The sequence below is a fragment of the Lichenostomus cassidix genome, chromosome 1 (genome assembly GCF_008360975.1).
Source record: "Lichenostomus cassidix isolate B80296 chromosome 1, HeHo_3.0, whole genome shotgun sequence".
NCBI lineage: Eukaryota > Metazoa > Chordata > Aves > Passeriformes > Meliphagidae > Lichenostomus > Lichenostomus cassidix.
In genome coordinates this window covers 69,894,923-69,918,188 of record NC_139479.1, presented here as the reverse complement: position 1 = coordinate 69,918,188, position 23,266 = coordinate 69,894,923, and the positions used below count along the sequence as shown (strand labels likewise).

Below are 23,266 nucleotides of genomic sequence, written 5' to 3'. Positions count from 1 at the left end.
ACTGCAAATAATCCAGCTCATCTGTGATCATTACAGTTTTGAAAAGGAAACTTAAACTGTTTACAAAATTACATGAGTGCTAAAGATGAGGAGAAATCTAAAACAAATATTTAATTAATTGCAAGTTACTTGACATTCTAAAATGCTGCCAGTTTAGTATTTAAGAAACACTTGTTACTATAATCCCCTCCCCTAATATGGTAACTTGGCATTTTATTACCGTATTTTGTTAATTTCATAAATAAAATCAACTTTTTCAACCTACATGCTGAAGAAAACATGACCCTATTTCACTTAGATGAGGTTCGTCCTTGTTGTACTGTTTCTCAAGATCCTTCAGAAACTTCCTTTGGAACTTGTAAATATCTTCAATATTTCCAAAAATGGTGCTTAACTGAACCGTGGTGAACATTCCTGTATGTTTGCGACACTGCCGAATGTAACCCTGAAATGAAACAAAAAACACTCCTTAGTTTGAAGATGTGAGACAGGTCCTACCCTGAACAAACCCCTTCAAGTTGGTAAGAGCCCTGTGGTCTATAGGCCGGTGAGTAGTTTCTCAGCCACACACACAGAAGCACAAGCTCAGATTTGCACCTGAGATGCTCACACATTGGTTCCTGGGTTCTCCTGTCTCAGGGTACCCCAAACAAACCAGGGAACCTCCTGAGTGTAAAGAACACTTGCATCTCCCTGACACAAATACAGTGCAGGGACTGAACCTCCAGGAATAGCTTCTGTGCTTATATTCTCACAGCAGTTAAGGCACCAGGGTTCAGAGAGTGCAAAGGTTAGCTGCTATGATAGGGTCAATCTGCCAGGCTCCTCGACTTGGCTGCTGCCAGGCAGGTCTCCCACAAACAGCTTTGGGAGCAGACAGCTGAAATAGCCTTGCAGTTGCTCTGCTGAGGTTTACCAGGAAGCAACACTGAATATTGCTGGCACTGTTATGAATATTCTTGTCTCCTCCACGGCCATCTGCTCCAAGAGCTGTGCAGTGGCTACACTGCAAGCCAACTACCGCATTTCCTATTGTATCAGCAAGGAAAGCTAATTCCTGTGCGGCTCTTGTAATGTGGACTGCAGACACTTCTTGAATGTAAAACATGTTTTCTGGGCATACTCCAGCTTCATGATCCTGACTACAACCAGCCTTAGGGATTCATTCTAGGGCTGAGCTTGCAAATTTGGATTACTATCTGCATAGCTTTTCTGGCTTAGTCTTACTTAAGTGTATTTTCAGCCTTCTGTCCTGCTTGCACCACCCTACAGATTCACTCTGAGGACAGCAGACAACCTACCCCACATGTTGAGCATAGCACATCGCTCCTCTTCTCAGAAAATGTGTGCTTGCTCTCCTGTACTAAACTCAGAGGCTTGTCAGATTTTAAAGAGGTACAGAATATATGTATTAGAGAAAATTAATTAATTAACATCTGTCTAAGTCTTAACATGTCAGTAAATATGAGAGTCATATCCTAGAACTCAGCTAACCATGGCAGCAACACAGCTGAGCATACAAATTCTTCCCTGATCTTTCATGCACACAATCAATCTTACTACCTTAAGTAAATAACGAATACAAATGACAAAATTTACATTTAATGTTTTAAAGTTAGCCAATTAGTAACCAATTTTTGTCCTTTCTTTCCTTTTTTTTCTCTCTTCAAGATGCATAAAAAAGGCCTGATCCAGAAATGAAAATAAAAACATCAAAAGCCACTGCTGCCTTGTCTACTTTGCTGTGCATGAAATAATCTAGTGGTAAGTGGTAGACTAAAGGATGGTGCATGAAATAATCTCATGGTAAGTGGTAGACTAAAGGATGACAGCATGACAAATACAAGGACAGACCTAGCAAACTAAGGGTACAAAGAATATTTCCATAGGATGCTTAGCACCATTCCACATGCAAACCACAAATACAAGTCAAATACAGGTCAAATGCATCATAACCCATGTTAGAAGAGGTAAATTTCAGTGAAAAGTATTAAGAAGCTTCTTGTCCAAGTGTGAGTCTCCAAGAAATATGGAGAAAAAAAGCAGAAGACCACCCCCATTTTATGGATCAACAGGCAAGGTAGATCTAAAACACCCTTAGATTTCTTCATAGCTTCTAAGCATCCAGTAAAAATCTCCTTGTTTGAGAAAACAAGAAAAAAAACCACTCAGCAAATAATCTTTCCAAGTTACTTCCAAGAAGTTTTGTCACTGAACCATAAATTATTTTATTACAGTTATTCAAAATTGTCTATATAAACTAAGTGGAAAAAAAGCTCTAAATAAACTGGACTTCCTTCTCTCACTTATTATGGAAATAGCAATCAGAGAGGTACTTTTTCACTGTCAAAAAAGGAAGTTTTTTTAAAAGAAAGGAAGCAATGGCTCATGGCATTCAGCAGAGAGGAAAGCTGTAAGAGGAAACAAGAAGGGTCTGACTGACAGCCTCATAAGCGCAATTGGGAGTATTCTGATACGAGAAACCACTCTGGTTCTCAACTTATATGGAATGATTTGTTCACATTAGGTCAGCAGAATGTCCTCAGGTTAAAGCATGTACCTCACAGATGTCCTTGAGATGCTTGATATAGACTCGTTCTGTTTTCATAATTTCCTGTATAACGTTGGTTCTCATCTGGTCCCTGTTTTCAGCTATTTTCTGGCGATGCTTGCTAATATCAGAATCTTGTTCTTCGTCCTGGATACTACTACAATTTTCTGGCACTTCTTCCTGATTAACTCGCAGCTGCAGCCAGAACAAACAAAGCAATTAGAGTGAAGCAGAAAGTTTTATAAGATGTGGTAAAACTGTTACAAACTTTTTGCATTTCGAGAAGACTGGATACAGAAATGCTCCCATTCTTACCTTATACAGTGGGTTTCACAAATTCTATATACTCACTACATATTAAAATTAAGTGTTGAGGTTTCTGTCTGGTTAAATACATGGTTTTCTTCTCACAGTATTTGAGAGAGAATATGTGCTATCCATGTACTTTTCAGATTTAAGCTTATTTCTGACCCTTACTAATAGTTGATGAGTTTGGCCAGGTAAGCATAGGGGTAAAAATCACAAAAGCTGACAACTCAATCACTTTGAAATAGTTTCCCTGTGCCCCATCTGCACGATGTAGATAGCAGAACCTCTTTTTTTGACTTTTGTCTTATTGCCCATGCTGTCTAGAGATCTAGGAAGGGAAAGTGAAGAACCGTCTCCTGCACTTTGTGTATGTAGTACTTCATGAAATGTGGCCCAAGCATCACTACAGGTTCTTAAAAGGTAGTTCAAACTACTTTCTAAAACATACTTCAATTTTATACCACCTGAGAGTTATACTGTCATTAATCTGGGTGAGTTCTGACTCCAGAGCTCAGACTGTGAACCAGCTTTCTACGCAGTGTCATTGATAATAAATTGAGCTCTATTTACCAAGAAATCCCTGCAACATAGTTCTTCCCAAACCCTTATGAGAACTGTTATGTCCTTCTGTTGTGTCCTTCTGTATACACTGGTGACTTCTGGTTGAGCTTTCTGCTCTTGTAATCTCTGCTTGAGAAATTCCTTTGGTTACAAAGGGACCAAACAAAGGAAGAAGACAGAGTAAAAGGTGTCAGAGTGGCTAAGAGATCTTTGGGTGTGATTCTCTATTCTTTTTTCCTTGTGAACTCATTGGGGGTTACACCACTGATGTTCAGCTATAAACATGCAGAGGATCAGGTATGAAACGTAATGCCATGACATTACATTTGCACTCTGCTAGGAATCTTGCACTGGTGCAAAAGCAAGAAGCAAAAGAAGTACTCACCCGGACAAAGCTAGCTGGAAACCAGGCTTCCTTGTCCTCATTTCTTCCCCACCACCAGTCTTTGTTGGAAGCTTCTAGAACTCTAATGACATCTCCAGCTTTGAAGCCCAGCTCTTGATCATCCATAGTGACATGGTCCCAGAGAGCTTCCGCATAGACGACGGTGCCATCGCTTATCAGCTAAGATAGGAAGAAAATGACATTGTGAAGGACAAGAAATAAACTATGATGTGTTTATAAACTACAAAGAGATCAAAATAGCTCACTAGATTGCCTACTATTACTCCTGTTACAGCATAAAACTAAAATTTCAGAATTTCAGATTTTCAGGAATCTGTGAATATACTCATTACTGAAAACAATCAGAATCCTGCTCCAGAGCAGTTACATAGGGTAATGAGTTACAGTCTGTGATGGTTTAAAACCCAGAGGGTAAATTAAACCCACTCAAGCTATCCCCTTTCTCCCATTCCCTTCCTACAGTAGAGGAAACGCTAGGAGAGGTTATAAGATGGAATCACAATTTACTGAAAAATTGAAATAACAACAATATTAATAAAAGAGTGCACAAAAGAAAGTTTTACTCACAAAAAGGTATTTACCACTGAACTAAAAAAAATGCTTCCCAAAGAAACTGGCTACTGACATTGAATTTTTTATGACTGTGAAATGTTGGATCTGTGGAAAACATCCCTCTGCATCCCCATCTCTGTCCCTGCCCTCCCCATCCCAACATTCCAGCAATGCAAAGCCCCGGACATTACCTCATTAATTGCTAGCTGTTCCCCTCCGGGCTGCAGGTACCTGGGAGCAGCTTGGCAGAGCTCCTCATAGCTGTAATCTTCCTCACTGCCATTGTCATCCACTAAGGCTGAAGATTCAGTCCCACCATCTGCAGCAACTAAAACAAAAGTGCAACAGCTGTTTGCTTCATCATTTCTATGATTCAAAGAAAAACAACAATGCAAGAGGAATTGCTGAGAAATTGCCTTTGTTGTCATGAAGAAAACAATAACAGCAGAAGTGGAAGGCAGCAGAGCTCTCAGGAAAACCACCTTTCCGTCATTAAATACATTTATCTCTTCAGAATCTTCTCATTTAGCAGGTGATAAAGCTGGAAACTTACGTACACAAAAAAACAGAACGACATCAATTCCTTACTTATTTTTCACTCAGAGGAAACCTCAAATGACCTGTGTCAGAAGGGAGGCCCTGATGCCATTTCCCAGGTGGCAGATGAAAGAGCCCCAGCAGCCCCCAGCAGTTAGTGGGGACACTGTCACCTCCAGGCTGGGTGCCCTCACACCGTCACATCCCCTGCAGGGACATAAGGACCCAATGGTTCTGTGCCCACCCACGTGTGACAGGGGTGGGCAGCCTACGTGCAGCCCCAGCCCTGCACTGGCTGCTGCCACCTCTCCCACGCACTGGGCAGGCTCTGGCAGCAACAAGGCTCAAGGGACAGCAAGTCCAAACTCGGTATGGTGTAATGGCCCCATGACAAACCTGTTTTAATTGTCCCAAATCACAAAAATTTCTTGGTTTGACAATTGTACATTTTCTGACCAAACAGACAGCTTTGGTCTGAAAGAGACCTTTTTTTGAATAGAAAGGGAGGCCAGGACTGAGATGGGCTTCATCTTATTACACAGCCACATAAGCCAGGAGAAACACTGTTACTGTATAAAACTGTAAAACCCATTTGGGGTACACCACTGGGCAACAGGATCCTTTTGGCAATGACCTCTGCACTGGCAGAGGAAGAGAACTGAAAGCTGACCTCAGCAACAAGTCTGACTGACTGACTGACACCCACAGTGCTCAGTGCTGGACCCTATCCAAGTGAGTTTGCCTTTGAAAGCCACCTGTTATATTCAAACTACCCGGCATCAAGAAGCATTCATGACCAGTGGCCCCATGCTTGAGTGCACTCTCTGGTCCTTGTAAAATTATTCCTAAAGATTTATTCCTATGGCAAGCCCAAGCTGTGAATAACTAGAGAGTCTGAAGATCACACAGTGCTCAAAAATGCACTAAAAAGTAAAAAGGTAAACTCAGAATAGGCTGCTAGCACTGAACTCCTTTGCTGAAGGTTGGTGTGTCCCAGGTAAGTTGCCACACAGTCAACAGAGCAGCTCTTACTCCTGAGTGCTTAGGAAGGGATCTTTAAGCAAAATTATGGAACCTGCCAATTCCAACAAGCAGCAAGGCCAAGCAGCAGGACCCTGACACCCCCTTCTCTACTCTGCTTCAAACCTGGGCACCACCTCCCGGCGGAGCTCTGGGCTCTGGATGGGTGAGAATCACAAAGATTCGACTCCTGGCTTTACTTCACACATCCACTGCCACCAGGCACTCCACTGCCATCTGCTATTTACCTTATAGGGAGAAATACTGCAACCCCCTCCTCAGGGCACACATACCATCACTAGCATCTTCACTCATCTGAGCATTAATTTGCCAGAGAGATCAAAGCAGATTACTACACAGATTCACTACAAAACTTGTGAGATTTTTCTTTCCATTAAAAATGGAGAAATAAGGCATAGTCTTGATATAACAAAACATGGTTATTTGACCATTCTGTTCTACTCCCTAGCATTTTAAATATACATTCACATTAATTTGCCTAAGCAGAGGGGATGCAGAACCCCTATTTTAAAAAATCAAGATTTTTTTTCCCTATGAACTCATAAATCTGAGCACTGATAGACTTTTAAAATGCATCTTGTCAAACTTACTGAAAATGCTTTATTTAAAAAAATCTGCAAATAAAAATTTCATTAAATCAATTTTTATCTTATAAAGCAACATCCCAAAAAATTAATCCCAGAGATCCTTTATGTTTCCACTGTACTATCAGTATTGCCTGTAGGGTTCTTCCAGTAACAATGGCACATCAAAATAAGCTAATTCATTTGGCTCCAGACAAAAAATAACTACACTTTTGGGACAGAAAGCTGTTTGCTGCTCTGTACCAAATCAACAAGCTTACTTTGACTTCGTAGGGTCTAATCAAATTAAATCAGTCACTTGCATTTTGCATCTTTTCCTCTGTTGTATACATACAGAAATATCAGAGGAGGGGAGTGCTTTCCCGGTTGCACCCACAGGATGCAAAAAACTTAAAAGACAGCCTGGGACTGATGCAGATCTCCTAGCAGCTTTCACCTGCACTGCCGGTTCCCATGGATGACACAGAGCAAGTGCGACCAGCATCCAGCCCCCTGAGTGCCACCGGTTATCAGTTCAATCAAAAACACAGTGAAAAAAGCAAGAGCGAGCATGCTCTACTCACACGTACCCATCTGAAGGCTCTCCAGACTCCAAAACCGTGCCATTGCCCCCCTGGCTACCATGCTGCCGTCAGCGCTCTAACAGGTGATGATGCTCAGTCCTACAGGGCTGCTGGAGGATCGCAAGAGGCTCTGAGCTACCCCCAGCTCTGAGCACAGCCTGCTCGCTGCCTCCAGCTCCCGGCGGTGCCTCCGAGGCCGAGCCTGGCTGGGAGCTGCCAGCGGCGCACTCAGCCTGGCTGCCTGAGCTCCCGGCTCTCTGACATCACGGGGTGCCCTTAGGGAGGAAGTTCCAGAAAAGAAACAAAAAACTGCCTGCCTGGCCCTGGCCGCGCTGCGCCTGCAGCCGCCCAGACCGCTCCCACAGAGCCTGAACATCGCGAACTGAGCGAGCCAAGGAGTGCATTTGTTTTTCATTAGAGCAGCTAAATGCGATTTCAATCTATATTCTAATGACTGCAATCCAAAGGGAGCGATGATTTGGATGGGAGTTGGGAGTTCCTTGTATTACAACACTGCTCAGAGTATCGGTCTGTCTTTGTCATCCTGCACCAGTTAAAATTCTAGGAGAAGTAAACAATTAAGGTATTTTTTGCACAACTTCTCTTGCTTCACAGGCAAATGCTCCATCATTATTTAGGGCACAAGCAGCACAAGTGTTAAGGCTGCGGCAGACTGCTCCCAGGAAAACAGGACAGGAGGGAGACATTGTCTCACTGAAACTAGAGACTTAATTCAGCTGCTCCATTAAACAGGGAATGAAGCAGGAAAGCACTCAAACCATCCATCCTTCTCTGGGTCTGACCCAGCCAGAGCAAACCTCATTCATTCACCATGGGCCAGCATTCACCACCTTTACACCTGTGTCCCCCCGCAGTGAGGCTGGATCAGTCCACACACCTGAAGCAAAGGCAGGAGCTGCAACCGTCAGGAGAGGGCAAAGCCTGTTGCAACCTATGTCTGTACACAGCACTATGCTTACAGTTTGGAAAGCCCCATAAACTTTACGGATGCTTCTTTACCTGCAAACTGTTACTCAGCTGAGCCTGTCCTGTGACTGGGGACTGCCTCCTCCAGGGATGTGTTCACAAAACCCTGGAGGCATTTCTGCACACAGAAACTTCTCAACACCCACTGAAATCACATGGTTTTCCCCAGCTGCCTCAGATGGAGAAGGAAAGGCCAAACATCGCCCTGCAATATTAATACCATCTTCCTGCAAAAATCCTGTTTGTGCTGCGCTGCACGGGAGGGAGACTGACAGGAATTATCTTCTGAATCTCTCAAGCTTCCCTATTTCTTCTTGCTGCAAGGACTCAGTTGGACAACACAATAAAAACAAGCTACTACATAAGATCTTCATGCACAGCATTTTTCTTGGCACAAAACATTGAAAAAAAACTACCCAGCAAACATAAGTGACACTGATGACACTGAAGTGTTGATGATCCTGGGACCTGCAAGTGAAAGCTTCACACTTTTAATCAGCCAGAGTATCAGCTTTTTGCCATGTCAAACTCCTACCCACCCTGGAAAAACAATTCAATTGCCAAAGGAAAACCAGATCAAACCCCATACAGCTTTTATAAGATACATTAAAAAAACCTCTGAAAAAAAAAAAGAAAAAGTCTTTTGGTTTGGTTTTTGCAGAACGGAACAGACTGTGTGCTTTTTCCCAACGACTAACCTAATGCCACTGTAGGATGCTGCTGGGATGGAGGGGGGTCTGCTCTCCCTCCTTTGCATGGGCACATTGGCAACTGTGCAGCCACAAACTGAACCACCACAAAAATACTCATTTGGGGTGAGGTGGTTCATTCCCTTGTAGATCAGCCAGGGACAGGAGGAGGCACAGGCTGCCCTTTGTAGTGGCAGCCCACAGTGACCTTGTCCAAATCCATGCTGAGCTGGCTGAGCCACTGCACAGGGCGCTCTGAAAAGGCTGTGGGTAGCACTTACTGAAATACTAAAAGCTAGTTCATCTGCCTCAAGAAAACTCACTTCTAGATACATTCTGGTATCATAGAACCCTCCATCCTGGGGCAGACCACAGGTCACCCCCAGCCACTTCTCTGACAGCAGCCAGTAGCAGATGCCCAAGGAGGAATATAAAAATAGATGAGGCGTGTGATGGCATTTTTCTGATGTACTTTTCTAAATTCCAGTTATCTGCAGATCAGAGTCAGACCCCTCCTGGGGCAGAAATTATATCTTTGTGTTTAATGAACTGTATTTTTCAAACCACTTTCTGATTTTTTTTAACTGTTCAGATGTGAAATATATTGTGTAGCAATTAGTTTTATAGTTTAATTTTATAGAGTGTGAAAACTATCTTTTATTATGAACTTGCTCTCTGGTGATTTCATTTGGTGCCCTTTAGTTCTTAAATTATTGGAAACAATAACTATTATCTGTTCATTTTTCTTATGCCAAACAGACTTTTATTCTCCTATTGTCCTTTTTTCCATGTTGCAGAGCCTAAGCCACATTAATCACTTCTCCCAGAGACACATACTGAGTCAATTTTCTTGTCCTGCTTTTCTTTGTATTTTTCCCTGTAAAAAATGCCTTTTGGGATGGAAAGGAACAGGGGGATGGCCCCCACATACACCAGTGGCACAATTGGGCCTTCTGTTTTGCTCTCTATTCATTTTCTACAAACTCCTGCCCTTTTATTTACTGTTTTGACTGTTACTATGCACTGCACTGACTCTTTAAATGTCTGTTAAGATTGCAATGTCTCTTCCTGAATGGTAATATCCAGTTCAAAGTCCATTCTTCTGCAAGCACATCAGGCTCTTTTCCCGCTCCACATGCACTCCCTTGCCTTACCAGCACCTGACACCAGTGCGGTGCCTCGTGTCTCACTTTTACTACCATGAATAATTAAGCACACCAGCAAGAACTACCATTTCATTTTATACCTCCCTTACCACATCATTCATGCAGACACAATATCTGATTCCACTCATGTGCTCTCTCCCTAAGAAAACCAGCCACTGTCCTGAGTCATACCCAAGCTGTCCTGCACACAGGCTGAAACCTACTTGGTATCCAACTTTGATGAACTGGGAAAAGCCTGACTAGTTTAGCACTAGTAGGCAGACACCCACAACACAATACTACTTGAAGTAAAGGCATTTAAATGTATGCATCTAAATGCTGGCATCTCCATTTGAATAAACCATCTAAACCAGCAGGTACAGGGTAAAAGAGCCGAGAGCAATCCACCTCATCCAAAGGCAGTTCTACTCTAACCCTCATTGACTGCCATGACAAGGGCCTCAGATCAGTTGTTTAAATATAGATACTTAACACCATTTTAAGCACTCTGGATACCCTGCTGGCCTCCAGCTGCCACTGAAGAAATAAATAGGCCCCTGTCATATCTGCCAGCTGCAGGCAGACACTCAGGTACACCACACACCATCAGACCCTGGGGTGGGTAACTGAATCAAGCACCAATCCTCCACTACCTGTAACAGGTGTACTAAAGATTAACTCTTATGTAGGGACTTACAGTTAGACTAAATTTAGGTGACTTAAACTTGAGCTGAATCCCACCCTACCTACTCAGAGCTGAACGTATCTAAAGGAGGTCACCAATGAATTTAGCCAAATTCTAGTCCCACAAAAAATGTGCAAAAAAGATGGGTTAGTTTTTAAGGTGCTTATAAAAATTGCTGTGCAGTGACAAATAGACAACTTTAGTATAATTGAAAACTTGTAACCCTTTACACACAAGAGTTGCAATGTAAGTCTCAAGGAGACTTTGCCTTGTGTTGTCTGATTCTTACTCTGTTTCCTACAGATGATGATTCACTGTCTTCTAACAGCTCTTTTTCTAAAGATTTACATCTCCACTTTTATCTGCCATTGCTATAAGAAGGCAGCATGATATGTATTAGGCTTTAGCAAAGTAACTAAAATAAGATACCACTGTTTTAGTGCTTGGGTTTAGAATTACTTTCTATAATAAAGGGCTTTTGTGCTATCAAATTTCACTGTGCATGAGCAAACAAAAAACTCTCACATGTTCAAAGACAAGGAAATGCCTTGTGATTTAAGAGAAAAAAAGGAGAGAGATCAGAATGTGTGACACTAGTCACTTTAATATTTTCTTCTGGTGCTACTTAACAGAACTTTGCAACTGCTTTCAAACTGTGAAGTCCATGATATTCCCCACTTGCCTTCAGAGTTTTGACTTCAGAAGCTTTTCCTGCTCCATTTCTATGTTTATTGTAAGGTCTCATAAAAGTCATACCTAGCACAATCAATGTTGCTTTGGCTTCATTGTCCTGAAAAGTGGCAGAAATCCTGGTTTGTGCATTTGTCATCCTGATGTTAATGTTTAGGAGACCAGCTATTCAAAAGCTAAATACCTGGAAAGATATTGCTCTCAGGAAATTGTCTAGGTAACTAATACTATTTCACGTGATTTCCAAACATGAATTGGAAAGGATAACTAAAAATAGAAAAAATAATTCCTACTCTGTGGTAATATAAGTCTCCTTTTTTCCCAAACTGCCTTATGGCAGACATGTTATTCTTTGAGTGGTCCTTCTGGAATCAGGAACTGAGACACCACATAATCTCAGCCAGGGTTGCAGCATTATATGTCTAATTTGCCTCAGTGCCTGATCTGGATCATTAAGTATACTAAGATGCATACAGCAGAACATACCCCAGACACAGGTTTTAAAGAAGTTCCCAATATTTTACTACAATACAAATTAAAAGAAAAATACAAATGGAGTATATATAATTGTCCTGGTTAGAGAGAAGAGGGGGTGGAGTTTCTAGCACTGCTTATTCCATATCACCCACATCATCACTGGGGGTGTGGTTGTGGCAGGAAAAGCCAGGCACTGGAAACTTAAGTTTGCCATCTGGCTAGATCTCTCCAGGGAGAAGGTATTTGGATCAGCCAAGAGGATGCAGCCCCTCTCTGCCACTGTCCATCCCTTCCCCATTCCTTCAAAGGGTGGCTTTAAGACAGTGCTGAAGGACAGCAACAATGAGCCTGAGATGCTGCTCCAAAGGAACAAGAAGCAAGAGATAGAAGCAGCAGCACAGAGCCAAGCCCAGCTGAGCCACATGGAGCCCAAACCCCAGAAGGGCTGAGTGGAGTCGCACCGGAGCTGGAGGCAGTTGTGAGGGACTGAGCCAGGCTGGGTGGAGCAGCATCAATGCCAGAGGCAGCTGGGCAGAATTGAACCAGCAAGAGGAGCAGTACAATGCAGCAGTGCAGCACAACACAGATGATCAAGCTGATGAGGAAGCTGTCCTCAACATATTGCCTTTGTGTCCCAAATACCATGCAATGTCAAAGAGTAGACATGTAAAAAAAATTTTACATGAGGACAGCAGCTACTTACAAGAAACTCACAAAACAAAGCAACTTAGCTGGGTATTGGTCACAAAGATGATTTGCACCCTTTTCTGTTCAGCCTTCTTGCTCACCCTGGGGTGTGACTTTCTGATCTACAAAGTTAGAAATACTTGCTCATCTTACCGTTGGATGTTCTCATCTGCCGCCTCCGTCCCACCCGGTCCAGGCCGATGGGGGTACTTTGTGAGAAGGTGAGTGGCCGGAATCTGGCTGAAACAGCCTTGTACGGGGGCACCTGGTGTGCTGGCACGGGTGGCCGTGCCACAGGCTACCGAGAAAACAGGAAAATCCAATATTAGTAAAGCTACCAGCAAGTCCAACTGAGCAAAGCTCAGGTATGAAGTAAGGCTTCTCCAGCTAGTCCAGGTAATTGCACAGGCAGTAAAATCCCCTACATTGAAGTGGCATTGCTTAAACACTGCATACCATGTCCACCGGAATTACAGAACAAGTTTTATTGCATTACAGTTCTTTGTTACATTAAAAACTCCTTAGCCTTCTGTTATGGTCAGACATGCTCTATAATTTTCATCCTAATACTCCTTTTTGAAGACAATCTGTAGGCAGGAGCACCTCTCCTATGAAGATTGGGCTGAGTGAGCTGGGGTTGTTCAGCCTGGAGAAGAGAAGGCTCTAGGGAGACCTCATTGGGTCCTTTCAGTACCCAAAGGACCCTGCAAGAAAGCTGGAGAGGAACTTTTTGCAAGGGTATGTAGTGATAGTACAAGGGGGAATAGCTTTCAGCTGAAGGAGGGTCAGTTTAGATTGGATATCATGAAAAGGCTTTTTATGATGAGGATGGTAAAACACTGGAACAGGTTGCCTGAAGAGGTAGTGGATTTTTGCCTTCTTCTAAGAAACGTATTGCTTGTCAGTAAAATAAACCAGATAATAAGAATTGTCTAAATGATGTTCTGCTTTGAGTTCCCAGGGGTCGCATAAAAAAGAGGTAACACTAAGTTTAATGCAATTTTATCCCAAAGCCATTTTCTTTGGCTAAATCGTTCATTTGTTAAATTATAATTAGAGAACCTACCCCTGTTTCATTTGAAAATTGAGTCTGATTTTATGTTGTCCCTGAACAACTCTACGTTAGCCAGGCTGAATGATCTTGCATAAGCATTCAACATTAAACAGCCAGGCCTCAGCACATGAACTTCAGAGAAACTCATCTTTAGATCTTCTCTTATTGTTCATTTGTTACTGTTCTTCTATCAAGTAATCTGAAACATCAGGGATGGTTTTTTAATGAACTATCTCTTGACACTCTGTTACGAAACCCATGACAGTATTGTTTGAAAATGTTTTCTCACACCTAAGCTGTCAGACCAAAACAAAATACAACAAAGAAGGAATTAGCTTTATACTTTTCAAATATTCCCATGGGTTTTTAAAGCTTTAAAGAAAAAAATCACCAGTGTGAAAAGCAGTCTTTGACAGCCCCACGTAAAATAGTTCCAGCACATATATTCCTGCTTCATGAGTCCTTTTTTCACATTCCAGCTAAAGGTTTACTTTTTAATATGACTGCCAAAAACCTCAAGGTACATTGAATATGATTTATCTACAACCTCATCTTTAAACCTCATTTCCTAAGTGCCTTATCAGTACACCAGGATCCTACACCACAAAAAGTCTGATTTGTTGTATCAAATAGCTAACAGAAGTGATGGCAATTACTATATGTAAATAACTGGCTGATTAAGCAAAAAAAGCTATTTCTGGGCAACTGTAAAATTTCTTATGAGGCTTCAGTCCAAATCCCTTCCCTGGACAGACAAGGATGTGCTTTTACTCAGTGGCAGTCCTGGGAAAGCCATAATTTGGCTTAATAATGTGCCCTTGTTGGAAGTGCTCCACAGGTTTTGTCTTGACCACAGTGATCCAGCAATGTGCACATTTAACCCCAGCCAAGCCCTCATGGCAGCACTGGAGCATGGAAAGAGTCAACTCAAATAGCTGCCTTGATGCATGTTCCTTCACTATTAAAGTGATGTGAACAAGGTTTGAAAAGAGATCAATTTGGTTTCAGCACTAAATGAAGGGCCTGGAGAGTTTAATCACTTCCACAGTACAGCAAGTTGCCAGTACTTACAATCCCTTGAAATCCATCTATTATTCTTGAGTAAGATGGCCTTGAATTTATAATTTTCCTCTTCTTTTTTCCTCCAGGTTAAGAGATAAAATTAATTTTAAAATATCTTAATTACATATTATTTGAAACAAAAGCCTTTGCCTGGGTAAAAGGTTAATTGTCTTCAGTTGGGGTTTTGCATCAAGATGCATTTTTTCATCAGGGATTTATAAAGAAAAAAATGTGTAATATATCATAACAATATTCATGTTACAAGATGTTTTTCACAGGAAACTGAAAATCCTGCCATTGTTTCAGCAATTTACTACCATTAAACTTCCCAGCAGGAGATGAAGTGGCATGAGAAAGAGTATCAGGACTCATATTTCATTAATAACTACCAGAAGCAATTTTTTTGAGGATGCAAATACTGTATTTTTTTCTGTTGCTTTAACAGGTTGACAAGTGCTTTAGGCAGAAGTCCTCCAGCTTTCTTGGAGAGTGGAAAACATCTGACCAGTGCAGTCTTAGAAAAGTCTGTGAGCCTGAAGCTCTGCAACCAAGTGAAAGATGGGGCCACAACCACCAACACAACAGTAAATTCCTCTACACATTGTACCTTCTCAGCACAAGCTCCAGGGAGAAAGGAGCAACTTTTTTACCTTTCAAAAGTTTTTAATTTCTCACTTCTTTACCTAAGCCAACAGAGATGACAAATATAGGTACTACTCAAGTTTACACTGCTTGCTTGTAGGCTTCCTACCTTTGTTTCACCTGATCAATTTAGTAGTACATAAACAGACATTGTATTAATATTGTCAGTTTTCTTAGATTCTTAATTTCATTAATTTCTCAATTTATTACCAATTTTCTCAAGCAATGTCTTCATTAGTTTTAAGTATCCTTGCTATGCCAATACCAAGATTTTGAACACCACTGCTAATGCCACAGGTTTTGAACAGGCCTGCTTTTGGATAATTTGAAATGATCAATAAATAGTGTGTTATTATCGTATTTGATTGTACTCCTCTGTTCCTCAGGCCCAACACCCTGTAAGGAAACTAAACACACAACTGTCTTACGCACAAAATGAGCCATTATAGAGAGACAATGAAAGAGAATGACCATGCCAAGAAAGAAATCAGGTTAATTTACAATACAGAAAAGATTATCCCAAAGTCAGTAGCAGGTTTGTTCCATGCTGTATTGTTTTTTATCAAGAAGACAAAGTAATTAGTGACGAGGAAAGCAGTATTCTAAGTACATGATGTCAGCTTGACAAAAGGGAAGGAAGAGAAGGAAGCATCCATTCTATTTTCTAGGCTGAAGACAGAGACAAGGAAGTGAAAGGGTCTTTTGCAGTTTGCAGAGCACATCTGTTTATCTTACTTGTGTCAGCAGATTTTCTCTCTCTTCTACCGGATCGTTTCCATAGAAATGGACCCCACCTATTACGGAGATGGGTCTTCTTTTCCGCCCTCTGTGGTAGCCTACAGTACTGCTTTGGATCACAGACCCAACAGATGACAATCCTGGCTGATTTTCTCCATCCATGCAGTCTATCTGCTGAGACTCCACTGCAACTGCATCTTCTGGTATAGAGAAACTTCGGATTGACATTTGGCCATAGTCTGAGAGAGGTCTGGGCCGGGATCTTTTTCCAGAGCCCCATTTCCTGGGTGTGACCTTTTGTGAGTCTGCCTTTTCTTCCTCCTGGGATGTGGACCTCTTCCAGTGGTCATCAGAAACAACCTTTTTAAATGTGAACAAGTCAAATAAGCCACAGAATTTTCTGACAATTAATCATCTGTGAATTTGTCATATGGCAGATCAACTTAACATTTCTAAAACAGGAAGTGTTATCATAAATACAGCAAATGCAATTGACAATTCAGGAAGAGATAACTTTGCCAAGGAGACACCATGATGCTTGTGATGAGTAAGGTAAACACCCAACCATCAGCAACCTCTTCAGCAAACAAGACTAAGAACACTAAAAACTCATCTATTACCTCAGCAGTACAGAAGATCCTACTACAAACACTGAATTCATGGAATGGTATCTCGGAAAGATAGCTCTGTGCTCACAGGATTTGTTCCTGTGCACAAGTAGGATATTACAGGTAGCACGAATAAAAATAATTCAACTTTGTTTTTGGAATTTTTACCAAGGCCTGTAGCAACAGGAAAAAGGGCAACACTTTTTAAAACTTAAAGAAGGTGGGTTTAGATTAGATGGTATGCAGAAATTCTTGACCATGAGGTGGGTGAAGCACTGGAACAGGTTGCCCAGAGAAGCTGTGGATACTCTAACCCTGGTATTGTCCAAGGCCAGGATGGATGGGGCTCTGGGCAACCTGGTCTAGTGAAAGCTGTCCCTCTCCAAAGCTGCTGGGTTGGAACTGGATGATCTGTAAGCTCCCTTCCAAGCCAACCCATTCTATGATATTTCTCTGTTTCACCTCTTTTCAGTGATGAAAATTAACAGCAATGCTGCAGTTTGTCTGCCTGCAGATCCATGTAACTGTAAGCTGATACCAGACTGGGCAGCCACACTCCCTCCTACCACTCACTCCCCACAGTCCCACTTGGGCAGATCTAGAGATTCTGCAGCCAGAAGCCAATTGGGGGAGCGAGCTAATCCAGTTTGGAAGGGAGAAGCTCACTTCCCATATGCTCAGGGAGGCCAAAGTCATACAGATTATGACTGGAGATATATTATAGCACAAACACAGGAAAAAATGATGGGTTAAGATAGGAAGCTTGGAAAATGAGCATGTTGTTCCTATTTAACAGCACATCTGGCTCACAGAGGTTAATGCCTGCAAGTATCATAATTGCACTGGTATTACAAGTTTGGAAATAAAATAACCTCAGCTGAAATACTTGTTCGAGGGAACTTTTTTAAGCATTTCAATACATTTGAAGTAATACTGTTGTAATCATTTCTAGCAAAACCCTTACAATTTTTCAGAAAAAAAATCTACACACAAAAATTTATGTTCACTTTTCCCTCAAATTTCCCATTTCTTGGTGTTTCTTGGCTTTTTCCAGCTCCTTTATAAAAAATCAAAAAGAAACAGAGAAGGCTAGTAAGTGTTCCAAAAAACAAAGGCATTGCTTTGTCTCTCTCTAACTATATTTGGTCATCTGTTTCAGACCAGATTAAGGCATTTCAGATATTGCATAATCAAAGCAAACATGCAGCCCAGAAACAGCCTTTTACAATGATGTCTGTGACAGAGGATTTATCTTCTGTCTCCTTCTCCTCCACCTGCCATTTTCAGCCAGGCCCCTACAAACCCAAGTAGCCTTTTTAAACCACATGATACAGTGGGCAGATGTTGCTTTTTGTTTGAAAGACAATTTAAGATTAATTTTATGGTATGAAAGCACTTCAGCCAGGAAGCAGAGTTATTATAAACGGTCAATATTTTAACGTGATTACAGCAATTATGAAAAAATTATCAGCATCACACATTGCTCTACAATCAATTATTTCACTTACAGCATGAAATTTATTCTAAATAGAGTACTTACAAAAATTTTTGTTTCTATGGCATGACACTTGTCACTCAAGCAAGAACTGCAAGTTCTCTACAGATTTTTGCTCAGGATTAGTTTAAACAGTGTGATTAATTCAGTAGAGTCACTCCTGGGCTGGTGCACTGACACAGCTTCAGCAAAGCTGTCCCTTAAGAAAAGCTCCTCCAAGTTTGAGCAGCAAAGTCACAGGTTAAATAATGTTCTTACCTCAGAATCAGACACAGGTAAAGGGTCTCCACATATGCAATGACCGAGAAAGGAGCTCACGAGAGTCATTTTATGTTTTTGTTTCGCAAAGTCTTGTCCATAAGAGCTACAAATGTGAGCACACTCTCTGCATAACCAGTCAGGCAAAGTTCATACCATGATCCTGTACTTTTAGACTGGGGAAAGGACACGTCACACGTCATCTCATAATCTGCTGCTTACACCCTTATCTTGAGCAATAACATTTGCAGAGGACTGCTGTCGTTCTGCAGGACTCCACCTACAGTAGTGATCCAAATGACAGCCAGATTAATCTCTGCTGTACATTAAACAGTGCTCAAGGATGTGTGTTTTTAGGCTTAGATCTATAAACTGCACTGAATAATACTAAAACAGAAAACATAATCCTGTCATTGCAAACACCAGAGGAAACTGGACTGATAATCTCACATTCCTCTAAGTGACCCGCTCAAGCAGGACCTGATCAAGTGACCACTTACTACTAGGAATAAAAATATCTAGTACACAACCCTGATCAAGTGACCACTTACTACTAGGAATAAAAATATCTAGAACACAACCCTTAGGCTACAGTACTGCAGTCACTTAAGCACAAGTGTGATTCTTGACATAAATGAAAAAATTCTGAGGAAACAACTGTATTCCACCTGTGACTGGCTTTATACTGGTGCACCACTGCTGACCTCAAATTACCTTCTCTTGATGAATGTTTTATAAGTGAAAGCAGATTGATGCGGTACAATTATTACTGGGAACATCTACAGATAGTCCTTCATATAGGACAAAAATCAAAATCTCATGCACTGGCTCATGCATTATAAGTGTTGGTCAAAAATTTCATGGCATTTCAAGATTTCTGAGAAGTTAAAGTTTAAGATTAATCCACACTGGATTTTCTAAAATTCCCACCTGCTAGTCCAGCAACATCACAGGATCACCAATGCTAGCAATCAAGATTATTAATCTTGTATTTTAGGCTGTATCTATCCTCAGTTAGGTTTCTTCTGAGATTGCAAGCACAAACAGCTCTGCTGGTTTGTGCCGATGCAAATGAATTCATTTTATCTGGGTAGACAAATTCCTACAACAGCAAATCAGTTAAATCATTGTATTTCAACTGCTTTCCTTACTTCTGACAGCAGGTATCTACAAATATAACCATTTAAAATAAACATTTACTTAAATCCAGGCTACACTTTTATTTGCCACTGTTCCCTTCTAATATGCCACTCTTAGTTCTAAATTCCCACATTTAGATTTCACTTCTGCAACAGAGCTGTCTGTACATTAGCTAGATAATAAAGCTGTCATCATAGACAGTAGAAATGTAGGATGAAATTTTATAGCCTGAACATAAGCTGCAGGTGCCACATTCAGATGTGCTGTTAATGCTGTGTTCCCCAGGACCCTCTGACCACACCCAGCAGGCTGCAGTGGGAGCTTTCCCCAGCTGCTCCCAGGTAAACAAATACCACAGAGTCTGTGCCCAGCCAGACCAAACCCTTCCCCGCCTGGGCCCAGACTGATTTCCCAATCCAGGTACAACAACTTCAAGGACTTGATCATGATCTCACTCAGCTCAGCCTGGCACTGGTACAACCCTGTTCCATTTAATGGCACATGACTGCTGTTAGCATTCTCTGTACTCATTAATAACCAAGGTAAGCATCGGGTGTTTAATCACTGAAATCTTAGCTTAGTCTTCAGAGGCAGGTTCTTTGGAGCCAGGTTCTCCAACTATTACTCAGATCACTGTGTACCTTTGATAAATTCAGCACTCCAAACTGAGTGGATGAAGTGGCTCCCAAGGCTCAGAGGAAGTGCTGCCCAAGGAGGACAAGACCTGATTTGTACAGCACTGATAAAGTGTTGCTTATGTGGATGCAATTTTTATCAGTCATATGGCAAAGAAATTGCCAGTACCTGAATTTGCTGGTGCAGATACACGAACCATGAATAACCCTTCATCCACTATACTTGCCCCATTCTCTGCTGCAGAGAGCCCAAACTAGAAGTCTGACCCAACAGAGCCTGCTGCTGGTCAGCTTGCTGCTGTTGGCACACTTGTGAGGGTTGACACCATGACAGTAAAGGAAAAACAAGCCCTGAGTGACTTTTTATTTTGGTTAACATGTTTAGCCAATAAACTCCCTAATTAAAATGACCACTTTATAAAGGTCTTGATGACTGTGTACACTGCTGAGGCTCCCTGACCACTGATCTGCATTTCAACCCTTACTGTTAGCAATTTGGATTTTTAAAATTTTATCTTTATGTTCTGAATGCAAATAATGTTTCATAATATACACATACAGACAAGTACAAAGGTATAAGGGATAAAGGTATCATCTCTCCTGAAAGCTTTTTCCCTCTTTGGTAATCTACAGGGAAGTCACAAGTAGCTGCCTCTTGGACAAAGACCCTCAGCCTTCCTCTTCTACAGGGGAAAGAGCACCCTGGCCCCTCTTCTGCCTCTTTTTGTTTGTTTGTTTTTTCCCTTAGCTACACAATAAATTGCAATGCTTCTTGTTTTGTTATCTCTGTATATTTGAGCTGCATTGCTGAAATGCAGTTTTGCTAACTACAGTTGCCTTTTTCTAACCCAGAGAAAACAGATAATCAAAATCTAAAAATGTCTTTACAAAAATGCATATTATTTTCCAAATGCAGTTTATTAAAAGGTGTGATAAATTAAACAGATGATGATTCTGACTGAAAATAACTTACATGGAAAACCTGAGTAGGCTGAGAAGTTTCAGAACACAATTACTACATATTCTTAGTGAAAAGTTGTGATGGGTAATCAGTCGTGTTCTTCGGTAAATGCCAAGGCTTGAAAGTATCACAATACTTGTGCTGCCTAAGGTAGGTATCTCTGTACTTTGATCAAGAATATACACTTCTGCACATATTTAGGGGTCTATACAAAAATGTACAAATTTCTTACACTAGCAATGACAGCTATAGAACATATTATCTAAGTGGTAACTATTAAATAGCTATTATTTCTGTATAACACAGTCACTGCCAAATCTTAGGAACTCAGCCGTAGTATTAGAATTGACTTTTTAGTTCATATAAGCCACCAAAAATAATAAGGGCCAATTGATCATGACCAAGAAGCTATAAATTATTTCACCACCTTGACCTAAGAGAGTAAGTCTGGACATCATGTCTCCACCCAGGTACATGATAAAAGGTAACCTCTGCACTTTTTCTTGTTGATAAATAGCAGTGGGAGAACATTACTTGAAGTTCATTTATCATCACTACTAAATGAGGTCAAAAGCTTGCTTTATGTTTCATGGACATGATCAATACTTTATTTTTTGTCAAACTGTTGCAACAGACACAGACATTATGAAACTCTGGATAAATAATGCATCCCAGAGAAAATTTATTTATTGCTTTCTTTCTAGATTTTATAAAAAGATCCTGAAGTGTTGAGGGAGCCCAGTGATCCCCTGTTGATACAACAGGCTGACAATTTCCAACAGTGACACCATCACAGCAATAGCTACCATGGAAATGACTGCTCTTACTAAACAAGAAAGCACATCTTCAGTGGTTGCATCTTAGATCACAAACTAACCAGAATTATTAAACCAACCAATCCAATTTACTTACAAGAAGAACATTTCCATCTATTCCTTTTAATTAAACACAAATTGCACTATATTCTTTTTGTTTACGGCCCTCCGTCTCCTCTGCCACTAACAGCTTTTCTTTTTAATTAGCTTTTGGGAAGACCCACCTAAATTAATTGATTATCTGTCCCTAGAATACAAAGGGCTATTTGACCAGTGGTCCTCAAGACAGCAAAATATAATCCATGAAACAACTGCAAAAAAAAAACAAACCACCTGTTCAAAAACTAATGCAATTACACCTATATAAACAAGCAAAGCAGAAGCAATCAAAGTAATACAGCCATATTCAACACTTAACCTAAGTTTTAGCTGCTTGGAGGATAACCTGCCTTTTCTTTTCCCTCCCACTCACCAAAAAAGTGTGGAGTCCCAGTTTAAAAATTTGCAAAGCACTGCTTCTGAGGAGGACTCCTAAAGGAATACCACTGCACTACACCAGTATGAACTCCTAGACTTGATGCAGGAAATACTATGCATTGTAGTAAAGAATAAATACATTACTGTGCCCTGTGACATACCAAAATCAACCCCAATTAGCAACACAAACTGCTGCAGTAAAATACTCATTTTAGAAGTTTTTAAAAATTGAAAAAAAAAATTTATGTAACTCTCCTCTTGGGATTTGTGGACACCAAAGCAATTGTGGTGTTGTAATTAACAAATACACCTATAAAACTAGTTGCCTTAAGAGATCAAGCTATACAGATATGAAGAAAATTTAGCCATTCATTTTCTGAGGTCTTTTAATGCAAGTTTGCTTCATTTAACCTGATCCTTGAAAGGCTGCTTATCGCAATCAACAATAAAACATAAAGCTTTCCCTCTCAGCAATATGCCTCACCAAGATTAGCGAGTTCACCTTGGTAATATCCACATTTCACAGATAAGGAACAGATACAAAGCAGTTAAATCAAGGAAGTCACAGAAGAAGCATAGGGCTGGACTGGAAATGACAAGTGGATCTCATGATTCTCAAACCTGTTCCACAGCCTCAAGGATTTCCTTCGTCCTCTCCTCTAATTCATTTCCAAAACCAAATCAGCTAACACATTTCCAAATGGCAGCGGGAAGGAGTTTGCAGGGAAATGTATTTCCTTTGCAGAAATAATCTCATCACTCATATAAATATGCAAATGTGCTAAAACCAGAAAACTGTTTCCACTAGTTTTCTGGTGATTTGATATTTGGGGATGGCTGGGTGATGTTCTTGTATTGTCCCTTCTTTACTTCAGTATCTGAACTGAAACAGCAAGCATGTAGTGTATAGTAAAGGA

At 40.9% G+C, this 23,266-nt stretch overlaps 1 protein-coding gene across 4 annotated transcripts in view; it reads right to left on the bottom strand.

Moving 5' to 3' along the window:
• SPATA13 (spermatogenesis associated 13) overlaps positions 1 to 23,266 on the bottom strand; it is a 72,025-nt gene that overhangs the window by 13,068 nt on the left and 35,691 nt on the right. For 3 of the 4 annotated variants that reach the window (XM_085062784.1, XM_085062776.1, XM_085062766.1), the window contains exons 3-8: positions 15,958 to 16,320; positions 12,618 to 12,762; positions 4,571 to 4,707; positions 3,807 to 3,986; positions 2,561 to 2,746; positions 266 to 445 (exon numbers count right to left, since the gene is read on the bottom strand). In XM_085062784.1, coding sequence (XP_084918910.1) covers positions 266 to 445; positions 2,561 to 2,746; positions 3,807 to 3,986; positions 4,571 to 4,707; positions 12,618 to 12,762; positions 15,958 to 16,320 — 1,191 coding nt within the window. The remainder of the gene's footprint in view (positions 1 to 265; positions 446 to 2,560; positions 2,747 to 3,806; positions 3,987 to 4,570; positions 4,708 to 12,617; positions 12,763 to 15,957; positions 16,321 to 23,266) is intronic. The other variant, XM_085062794.1, reaches the window with a different exon arrangement.